This window comes from Atta colombica, unplaced genomic scaffold (genome assembly GCF_001594045.1).
Source record: "Atta colombica isolate Treedump-2 unplaced genomic scaffold, Acol1.0 scaffold288, whole genome shotgun sequence".
Lineage (NCBI taxonomy): Eukaryota > Metazoa > Arthropoda > Insecta > Hymenoptera > Formicidae > Atta > Atta colombica.
In genome coordinates, this window is record NW_017259390.1 from 9,163 (window position 1) to 20,621 (window position 11,459).

Below are 11,459 nucleotides of genomic sequence, written 5' to 3' on the forward strand. Positions count from 1 at the left end.
ACATATATTATATATATATAGTTTATATATAAATTATACATAATTTATGTATAAATTATACAATATATAATTATATATTAAACGCTGGTTTCTTTCTTTACTGGCAAATAGTTCACCGAATCATCTAAATAAATTTCGTCAGCTTCAAATTGCTGTATATCACCTGCAGGGTTCGCAAATGCATTCATTTCATCAATTAAATTAAGATTATTAATATCACGCGAACTAGACCTACTAATTGACGGAATATCAGCGAGAGAACTGAAGTTCTTCTCCAACAGAAAATCTTTCGATTCGGGTGCATTAAATACATTGTGATCCACATCTGGCAACTGCGATTTCTCATGAGAATTGTTTTCCTCCAAACTTTTGTCGGAGATATAATAAACATTCGATAGGGAACAGGCGTAGGGAGTTTCCGCGTGCGGTGTTAACGTACATGGATTATCACTAGTCAAGCTGTTTATCTCAAAAAGCGAACGTTCCGAATGGTCGAATGATTCTTGGGACTCAGGAACTTGTTGCCCGCATAAATTCGAACTAGTTGTACTTTGTATATCTATGAACGACGGTTTTGAATAACCACGATACTTTGCACTCGTTAGAGACGTGAGGTCGTTCAATGAATTACAGTAATTGTTTATCAGCGGTTTTTCGTACTCCAACGGTAAACAATACATACTGTTAGAGAGATACAATCGTCCCACATCTCTTGATATGCGTTCCTCAGCGGTGATTTCCATCTCATTTACGCTAGGACATCTTTTCCTCGAGAAACGCTCATGTTGTACCACTTCCACGTTCTCGTAGATCTCCGACAGATTGTGATCGCTCCGTTCGCTAGTCATTTGCGTGACGGTATCCATCTCGGAGCTATACTCCAAACTACATTGTTGGGAGACGTTTCGTAAATGCCACTCTTCGTCTGTCTTCGAAACGTCTGCATCCGAGTCTTGTGCCATTCTCCTCGGTTGCAACATTTCTCTTGTATTGGACATCATGACATTAACGTGCGGATTATCCCGTTGCGCGCTATTATTGATCTTCTTGATGCTATGCATCAAGTTCTCCTGACCAATAACGAAGCGCATCGGGATTCTTTCCTCAGAGATGCTGCCGCCACTATCCGATAATATATTGACGTTTTTTATATCGTTTATGGGATTTAGCTCGACGTGTATATTAGTATTGTTGACTTTAGCGCTGCTGCTTAAGATGCTGCGTTCTAGACTATTGTTGATCTTTGCGGTAGGCCGAGGTATGGAAATGCAACTGCCACCGTCACTAGTAGCTCCGCCATCGCCCTGCTTCCTCGGGCCGAGATTATTTTTCTTCGCGGTTGCATGTCTACGTTGTTTCTTAAAGAACTTTCTAGCGACGCCGCTCTGATGAGGATTGTAGAACATCTCGACGCAGGCCGATGACGGTTCGGTATAGGTGGTAACAGAATTGTTAGAGTGATACTGATGACGATGCATTACTATCAGATTCGCCGCTTTCGTGTTCACGGCAGACACGTTTTCTCGATTGGCCGCCAAGTCCGCGAGCTTAGAACTGTTATAGAGCTGTTGCGATTGATTGGTATTCCTCGACGAAGAGACGGAGTTCGTATCGGATATCGCTTGGGTGGCTTGCGAGTTCGACAACGGCGGAACAAAATTCTGCACAAGTGGCTGCGTCGGAATCACAGAATTCGCATCGCACACGCTCCTAGTGCGGCAGCAACGGTTCTTTCGCTTTTCCAGCCAGCATCGCATCTTTAGCCACTGACTCCGAACGTCGTTACGAGCGATTCCATAGAAGAACAGCACGAAAACACCCAAAGAACTCGTGGTGATGGCGTATATCACGGCGAACACGGTCTCCTCGAATGGCATGGAGTCAAACGGCTTGATTGTAACCGCGGCTGCACTACTCCAGGATATCAAATACAACACTAACATTATCACTTGGCCCTTCCATTGCGTAAATTGTGAGTGTTCCGGATCCTCAATATCGGAAGACACCGTCTGCGTGCTGCGCATGCTATTTCTATCTCCAGAAGGATTCGCGTTTGGCTCCAATAACTCCAAATCCATGTTCTCCGTTGCCTGAGTACCCTCAGACAATTGCGTGTTCATGTCGACGTTCTGAATCGCACGTCTGATGAGCAAGAGGAAGATTAGCAGATACGCAATTAAAATTCCACATGGTATAAAAAGCGCAGCGAGCGCCGGTCCGGACGTGAGGAAGCAATGAGAATAACCGGCGTATTCACGTAGATTAATTGCGCCAGATATTCCGCAAATTATCAAAGCTACACCCCATCCGACCAAGTAGAGTCCTAACAAGGGTTTAGGTAGGGGTTGATCCGGAAGTTCATCGTCGGGTATCACATTGAGGCCTGGTTTCGTCAATTTTTTGTGCATATTGCTGAAACAAAAGGATCTCGATGAATATTTTGTTTTCTTTGAGGGGCATATATGATGGCTGCGTTCAGCAAAACAAGCAGCTTATACTAATACTATTATAAAATTCTTTCATATATGATTGATTTACATTTAAATCCAGTAAAATAAAAGCAAAATCAATCATTAAAGAATTTTATATTTTACAGAATTTTACAATAGAAAATCACAGAACATAGGCGATATACCTGGCAGATACTGCCATCCATAGCAGGCAACACAACGATAAATAATGTAAAGTAAGACCGACACCCTGACAAATCTCGATGTGCTCTGTTTGCTGGATACCGATGCTGTATAGAAATGATAATAGTGCCATGGCAAACCAAGTGTTGATAATGGAATGTTTTGCTTTTTTAGGCATCGTGATAGATGTATAAGAAATAATATATGTCACGGACGTGATCATCAAGCAAGTTATCGTCACGAAACTTCCGATGTATATCGCCGGATGTGAGTACCTGAATTTCGCTCCGTGTAAACTGCAAAAGTCACATGCAATAGTGATAGAATCATAATCGAAAAGAAAACTTCAAAAAAATATACGTATAGAAAGCTTTCGTACTTATTTCCATCCATATCAAAATACGAAATATCCTGCAAAAGTCCATAATAACCCAATCTGTCGCAATGAAAAACTATGAGACTATTACTTAATAGGTTAATTAAATGGCATCCATCACTGGTCCATCCTCCTATGTTGTTCAATGTTTCATCCCATACCACTGGTCTCGGCCTTTTCCCGTTATAATGATACAACGGTGCCTTTAGCATAATGTAAACCGGTTCGGACAGATTTCGTACCGATGTACCAACTGCAAAAAATTATACAACTTATTTAATTCTTCGGAGCTGATGATGGACCCATTCAATTATATCTTTTCGGAGCTAACGTGAGTCTATTGGATTCACTTAATTATATTTTTTATGTCATATTTGCAAATTTGAATTATTATTATCAAAATGAATTTAATATTTATTCTTTTTTATTCAAATTATGTTATTTTGGTTGCTTGAATTAATTAGTGTCTTTTAGTCAACATAAATTAAATGGAGCGCTCTCACAAACTCAGCATCAGTTACTCTGTTACAGATTTTGATGTCAGCTTCGGAGGATTAAAGAAGAGAAACCTAAATTTTATGTACTACAGTTTTCGACTCACTTAATTTACTGCCGGCAATACACGTTGATATGTCCATGCTATCATTTGCAATCGTCTTAGGAAAGAATCTGCTGTCGCTATACATATATATCATAAGCTGTTGAGCTATTGCACTGTCTTGTGAGTGTTGCAGCAAAGAGGCAGGTAATTGAATGGAAGCCTCGATTGCCTTGTCCTTTGTATTGATCGGCGTTGTCCTATTAATTGTTGTGCAGTGCAGAAATCTTGTGTCCGAATCGGCATTTGCAGCGATATTTGTATACCATGTACATGTTAATCCGCCGAAACTGTCGCGCTTCACTCGAAACTCCTCGAGTGCCATGTATTTTTTATGCGATTGTATGGACGGTGTAAATTCTGTAATATGTTCGATCGCTTTGATCAGTCTCGTGCAGGCTTTGAAATTTATTTCCGCTCTCTTTAACATCTCTTTCGGCAATTTCATCATCGAACTGACGATGTCGACCAACATGATTCCAAGTTCCTTTTCATCTATTAAGAAATTCAAATAATTCTCTATAGTTCGCACGATGAAATGGATTTCAACCGGATCTGTTAACTTCACCGAGCCATTTCCCGTGTAATTTTTAAATCTTTTGGCTGTCTCCAGGAGACTGCTTTTCGTTAAGGACAGATTAACTTTTGAAAATTGCTCTAAGATTTTCGTTGTATGAGATATGTATGGACATGATTCCGTATTTAGACGCTCCCACTGACCGCTCGTGTTACAGTGATAAAAAGCTTTCAAAGGCGCTTGCATCAAGCCCGAGAGACGATCGACTTCACACGGCAACTCCGCTTTCCATCCCACTATTGTTTTAGGCCACGTATAAATACCCTTGTTGTTTTTCGTTACTAAAAGAAGAATACATGATTAACGATTCTTTAATGCTAAGATTCTATTAATTACCTGCTAGAGGGCAATAACGCGTATGCTCGGATATTACGATGACACTGACTGCTTTCGATTTGTTGCCGTTTACAGAAACTAATAAACAATTCCATTGTCCATTATGTTCCTCCTTGATCGGGATAATACTAAGAGCACTAAGAAACAGCAAAAGATATATAATAATTTTTATTCTATCTTACAATTATTTAATAATTATAATAATTTCTATTCTATTCTTTATATTTTTAATTGTTGTATAATTATTAATTATTTATAATAGGAATATATATTTTTTGTGCTAAAGAAACATATGGGTCCTTAAAACTTACTTAAGTTTTTTGTTATTAATTTTTTGTTATTAATTTTAGAAATTTTAAAATTCGTAAAAAAATTGCAACACTTAAACTTAGCATAAATAGTACAATAATTAGCTTATATGAATAAAACAAAATTATCACAAATTATACTATTTAAAATTAGAAAAATGTCCAAAGATTTCTCTCCATCAGTCACTCATATGTTTCAGTTATGTAATATTTCAGTTAAATAATATAATATAATATGAGTTATATTATAAATAATATGAGTTAAGTAATATTTTTTAAGGCAATTTAAGAAACTTTATATTACCTGTCCACAATACCGCTATCCGGCAGATACCTGTTGTCAACCTTAATATTAGGTAAATTTCGCGGATCTCTATAAGAATTTAAGTCCACGATTTCGGCCGACGCATTAGGATACCACAACCAATTCAATCTGGCACTTTTGTCTACAGTAACGCTGGGTGCTCTGCACTTTAAGGTAATCGAATCTCCAGCGAAGACTACTTGGTTTTGAATTGGACGAATTTCAATTGCCGGCGACATCCACTGACATTGAAGCTCGTCCCAGAATTTTAATTTCTTCAACGATTGCCCTTTGGCAAACGCTGGTGACGAGCATTTTGGCGTTAGACTGAAAATATTAAATTAAACATGAAAAACTTCAATGTAAGTAATCATAATTAATCAGAGATGCGCAATATACGTTACTTCAATTTAATTGAAGAATTGTAGATCCAATTACTAAACCAATATAGATCGCAATCACATTTCCAAAGATTATTAGACAAATCTCTGAAATATATCACATAAATGTTATAAATTTTATATAGATTATATATTAATTAAAAAATAAGTAGAAATTTGTATTACAGTTGTTTTAATATGTTAAGCCCGTGAAATGTGCCTTCTTTTAAAGTAGTTAAACTGTTTCCATTTAATTTCCTAAAATATATAGATACATGTATTTGTATGTTTATAAAGTAGATTTCTATATAATAATATATACACATAGAAAGCTAGTAAAATTAATATTTGCTAGCGTAAATAAATTTCGCTTTAACTTACAAACGCTCTAAGGCCAACAAATCATGAAATAAGGACGGCGCCAGAGCAGTAATTTTATTTCCAGACAAATCGCTAGAGCAACAAAGCAAAAAAATGCATAAGAAAGAAATATCTCTATAAGAAAACTGTGTTCAAATATATTAACTGTCAAATGTATTAATTCGTTCTAGACTTACAGCCTTTTGAGATTCGGTAATTTTTTGAATGCATAGCTATCTATTATTGATATCTGGTTCTGACTCAAATCCCTGAAATTACGAGTTTTATAAGATTATAAAATTATATGGGTAGATTTCCATTAGCATAGAATAATTTTATTCTCTCGATTCTTCATTTATTCTTCATTTTTTTCATTTTTAGAACTAGAAAAAGATGAAGACTAAACTGAATCAAAAGTAAAGTTAATCTATAAATAAAAGCAGGCATAAAGCAAATTTGCAGATGAGCTTTTATTTATATACGAATTCTTACAATCGTTCTAAGTTTGCCAAGCCGTTAAAACAACCCTCGCCTATAGAAATAATCTTGTTTTTCGATAAATCAAGCCGTCTGAGATTTGTCAAATTTTTAAATGCATCCACTTCAACAACGTAAATGACATTTTTGCTCAAATCTCTGTAATTAATTTGACTATTATCGCACTGTTGTCAGAAACCAAAAAACATAAAAGATATATAGAACAGTCTTACAATTGTATAAGTTCCACGTTGACCTTGTTGACATCTATATCTTTAATTTCTTCTAAGCCATCGCTACATTTAAGACGTAACCACTCAGCTTGAGCACCGACAGATTTGCACAAGCAATGCTGCGGACACACAATCGCGTTGGCCCATGTTGGAAGCAGAATAGCAAACAGAAGACTGACTTTCATGATTAGAGAAAGGTCGTTGTTGATCTGAAAAATATAAAAATTTGCACTTTGAAATCTGAAAATGAGTAGAGCATGTAAATTATGGCTGTGTTTTAAAATTCATTATCAGCACTGAAAATATAGTTTATATTATATACATATTCTCTAAAATTTTTAGATGAATCACTTTGAAGAATGAAATCTCACTCATGGAATCATTTCTAGCAATGTACATTAACATGAATTGAATTAATTTAATTTGTATTTTTTTCTATTTCTAGAAAATAAAAAGTAAGTTAAACCAAAATTAAAATTAATTTACATTATAACTAAAATAGATTAAAATTTGAACTATTCTTTTTCAAGACTAGTTCAGTTTTCACTCTTTAGAGTAAGATTCCACTTCAAAGAATTTAAAAAGTACACTATAGATTTTTAACACTGACAGTGCATTTTGAAACATAGTCTATATCCTTACTGAAGTAAAAACGAGAAACTTTGTTGATATTCTATGTTTCTTGAAAAATTGCCAGTTATTGCCAAAAGTTTATTGATATTTCTATCGTCAGCAAAAAGTTTGTCGCATGTTTTCAATCGAAAGAAGATACTTGGAATTCGGGAACATTCGGAGAGGCAGCAGGTAACAAAAATTTCTGCCTTGTTGCTCCAGTAAGGACATAGCTTTACACATAACACACGTGCAATTGCTGTTCTGCGAAATGCTCTATAACATGTCTCTGAATTTAAATAATTAATGCTAAACAATTAAGGTAACAGGATTTTTGGAAGAACACAGTATAACGGGTACAAATAAGAAAAACAAAACAAAAAAACTACTTTGCCATCACACTTTCTGGCAGATGTATACGAGAACACTGCGGGTCGTTGGGGTCGATTTTTCGCAGTCTCGAAAATTAAGAGTGCGAGGGGTAAAAAAAACGGATATCCCGCGATACTCACGGCCCAATTAAAGGTCGCGGTTCTCACATTGCCGAAGAGTCAATTTTAAATAGCCACATTTTTATTTATGTAGCCAGTGTGTTATTGACGCTGCAGACCAGGATGGACTAGGTAGAAGAGAATCTAGAGCACGATGCCATCGTAACGCTATCTGACGAGAGCGGCCAGCACTTGGGAGGTATTGCTGTGAGGAGAGTTTTGACTTTGCGCGGAGGAATTGTTTTCCTCGGAGAACGGACACGTCTCCGATATTTGATTACAATCTGGCGACTGCGATCATTTTCATTTTCACGCCGCATTCGTGAACGATGCGGATGTATGGTCAACCTGTACGTCAGACATCGCAGGTTGCTTAGGAACATAACCTTTGAAGTTTGTTGTTCTACGTGCTTAAATAGCAAGATACGTGGAAATGTCGATTGAAATAGAGTCTGCCGAGTGAGTGCTGATGATATTCTGACTACTAGATTGTTAGAAATATAAATTGTATATCGTAATGTATTTGATTATTTTTCAGTGTGATCCGATTGATACAACAGTATCTTAAGGAGTCAAACCTTGTCAAGACACTGCAAACCTTACAAGTAATTTCTTCTCAACGTTTTATCCTGGTGAAATTTTATCAGAATTTAACAAAATATATGTGTATTATTTTGTTGTCAATGTTGATTATATTATGCCATTGTATTTAGATACTTTATATAGCAGACTTTAACATTCAATATGAATATAATTCGATATGAATTTAATAATGATGAATAATTGAATTCATCATTAGAAATTTTAGAATATTTTGGAATTCAGATTTATGAAAAATTCTAGAAAAGAGATGTAGACTTTATTTCTGAAAAGTGTTTTAATTTGTATAATAAAAATTCTGAGAAAAATAGAGATAGTACTTTTTTATGCATGTTTACTAATATATTTTGTATACAGGAGGAAACTGGTGTGTCGCTGAATACTGTAGACAGTGTGGATGGATTTGTTGCGGATATAAATAATGGCCATTGGGATACAGTTCTGAAAGCTATACAGTCATTAAAATTACCTGACAAGAAACTCATAGACTTGTACGAACAGGTAGATATCTTAAATTAAAATTATACATTAAAAATAATATAATATCCTTAAGTACATCTTGTAAACAATGGCCTTATTCTTTTAATATCTTCTTGCTATTCATCTTTTCCCTTTTTTTCTTCAATGTAGAAAGGAAAAGAAGAAAGAAGAATTATACAAGAAATTCAGCTGAAAATAAATCTATTTTAAATCTGTATATAGATTTTTCCAAAACTAAATCAATTATTTATAATATATTATTATATTTTCTTACAAAATTCACAGATTTTATTTTATCTTAGGTTGTTTTAGAATTAATTGAACTACGAGAATTAGGTGCAGCACGTTCCTTATTAAGACAGACTGATCCTATGATTATGATGAAGCAACAAGAACCTGAGAGATATATTCATTTAGGTATATGTCTATCACATTTAATTAAAATTTTTATTTTATAATTTTATTTTATATTTTGTTAATGTTACTTGTAATATTATATATCTATCAATTTATAGAGAATCTACTTGCACGTTCGTATTTCGATCCGCGCGAGGCATATCCCGACGGAAGCACGAAGGAAAAACGGAGAGCGTACATAGCCACCGCTCTTGCTGGCGAAGTGTCGGTAGTACCATCTAGCAGATTGCTTGCTCTGTTGGGACAAGCATTGAAGTGGCAGCAACATCAGGGTCTACTACCGCCTGGCACCACGATAGATTTGTTCCGAGGAAAAGCAGCGGTTCGTGACCAAGAAGACGAGAAGTATCCGACGCAATTGTCGAAACAAATCAAATTCGGTCAGAAATCACACGTGGAGTGCGCGCGTTTCTCGCCCGATGGTCAATACTTAGTGACTGGTTCAGTGGATGGTTTTATTGAAGTGTGGAACTTTACAACTGGTAAAATTAGAAAAGATTTGAAATATCAGGCGCAAGACAACTTTATGATGATGGAGCAAGCGGTCCTGTCAATGTCGTTCAGTCGTGACAGCGAGATGTTGGCGGGCGGTGGTCAAGATGGTAAAATTAAGGTTTGGAGGGTACAGAGTGGACTGTGTTTGAGGAAATTCGAGAAGGCGCATTCAAAAGGCGTGACTTGCCTACAGTTTAGCAGAGATAACAGTCAAATATTGTCAGCCTCGTTCGATACCAGTATAAGGTAATATAAATGAATTACATTTCGAATATACTTTAACAAAAATAGAATATTATTAACAATCTTATTCACAAATTTCATAGGGTACACGGTCTTAAATCTGGAAAAACTCTCAAGGAATTTCGCGGTCACTCTTCATTTGTGAACGAAGTCGTTTTTTCTTCGGATGGTCATAATATAATTAGGTATATTATTATTATAAACAAGAAAAAAATCTGTTTTTTTTTTAAATAAAATAAATAAGTGTCATTCTTTATTTTGTAGCGCGTCGTCGGATGGAACTGTAAAAATTTGGAGCTTGAAAACTACCGAATGCATAGGCACTTACAAATCATTGGGAGCCGCTGATCTCACAGTGAATAGTATACATACCCTTCCTCGAAATCCGGAGCACTTCGTCGTGTGCAATCGTTCTAACACGGTAGTAATTATGAATATGCAAGGGCAAATAGTGAGATCGTTTTCTAGCGGTAAACGAGAGGGAGGTGACTTTGTAACTACAGTGGTGAGTCCACGTGGCGAATTTATCTATTGCGTTGGTGAAGATCTTGTACTGTACTGTTTTTCCACATCGTCGGGAAAGCTCGAGAGAACGCTCAATGTAAGTATGCCTTTATGTTTTATTATAATATTTGTTTATTCCGATTAACAGCGTCGCGGCCTTTTTAGATACACGAGAAGGATGTAATCGGCTTGGCGCATCATCCCCATCAAAATTTATTATGTTCTTACAGCGAAGACGGTCTGCTAAAACTATGGAAACCATAAATAAATCAAGAAATTCTTATTTCTTTTTATATTTGAATACAGAAAGTAAGGAGAATATGTCTTCATGTATTATAATACAACATTTTTACAGCGACTGTGGTATTATAAGTTTGTTCCCGAATTATTATGCAACAATTATTAATTTATTAATTCATTCGTTCTTTTATCGTAATATTGACCAGCCAACGAAGAAAATATACGTTATCAGTATTTAAATAAAAATAAAATGAAATTAACTATCCGCAGAACATAAACTAACAATAATATTATATCAATGTTATAATTTTCGTACTCAACAGTGTAACTGTTAAGTATCGTAAGTGTTGTATTTATTATTATATTACATATTGTTAAGTAGAAAATTATAATATTGATATAATACTACTATTAGTTTGTATTCTACGGATATATAATTTTTTTGCGAAGGTGCCAAGATTTTATAAAACTTTACAGCTTTTCTTTACGTTTCTTCACGATTCGTTTGATTTCTTCGGTTCGAGCTCGTTAACGAGGAAAGAAAAGGCGTGATTTTTCATGGAAAAATTATCGATATCGCTGAAGCATTCGACGTAACGCGTTCTCCGCGAGCAATAATAGACATTACATCCGTCTGTATCTGATCGTGCGAACCTAATCGTTATAACGTCGCCGACGTGAGCCGAAGCAGGTAGGTAGATAGGATACGGGGTGGTTGGTCGGGTTCGTTCGGGACTAAGTGCACCTTCTTCTCGTACCTATCCCCCTACACGTCGTCACGTAGCGCGGGCCCTT

The 11,459-nt window shown here is 35.8% G+C and overlaps 2 protein-coding genes across 2 annotated transcripts; one reads left to right on the forward strand and one right to left on the reverse strand.

Moving 5' to 3' along the window:
* Positions 1-77: 77 nt before the first annotated feature.
* Positions 78-7,799, reverse strand: LOC108689950 (adhesion G protein-coupled receptor A3). The gene is made up of 13 exons (XM_018196950.1): positions 7,707-7,799; positions 6,583-6,791; positions 6,365-6,508; positions 6,070-6,141; positions 5,894-5,965; positions 5,699-5,770; positions 5,537-5,620; positions 5,133-5,459; positions 4,521-4,657; positions 3,611-4,465; positions 3,013-3,262; positions 2,636-2,929; positions 78-2,412 (listed from the first exon to the last, which is right to left on the reverse strand). Exons 2-13 carry the CDS (start codon positions 6,765-6,767, stop codon positions 78-80), a joined length of 4,827 nt encoding a protein of 1,608 aa, XP_018052439.1. The 5' UTR covers positions 6,768-6,791; positions 7,707-7,799.
* A 94-nt stretch (positions 7,800-7,893) lies between these two features.
* LOC108689955 (WD40 repeat-containing protein SMU1) lies at positions 7,894-10,781 on the forward strand. Its single transcript, XM_018196955.1, has 8 exons — positions 7,894-8,144; positions 8,224-8,290; positions 8,643-8,786; positions 9,068-9,182; positions 9,281-9,923; positions 10,004-10,105; positions 10,185-10,521; positions 10,590-10,781. Exons 1-8 carry the CDS (start codon positions 8,119-8,121, stop codon positions 10,686-10,688), a joined length of 1,533 nt encoding a protein of 510 aa, XP_018052444.1. The 5' UTR covers positions 7,894-8,118; the 3' UTR covers positions 10,689-10,781.
* The last annotated feature ends 678 nt before the right edge of the window (positions 10,782-11,459 follow it).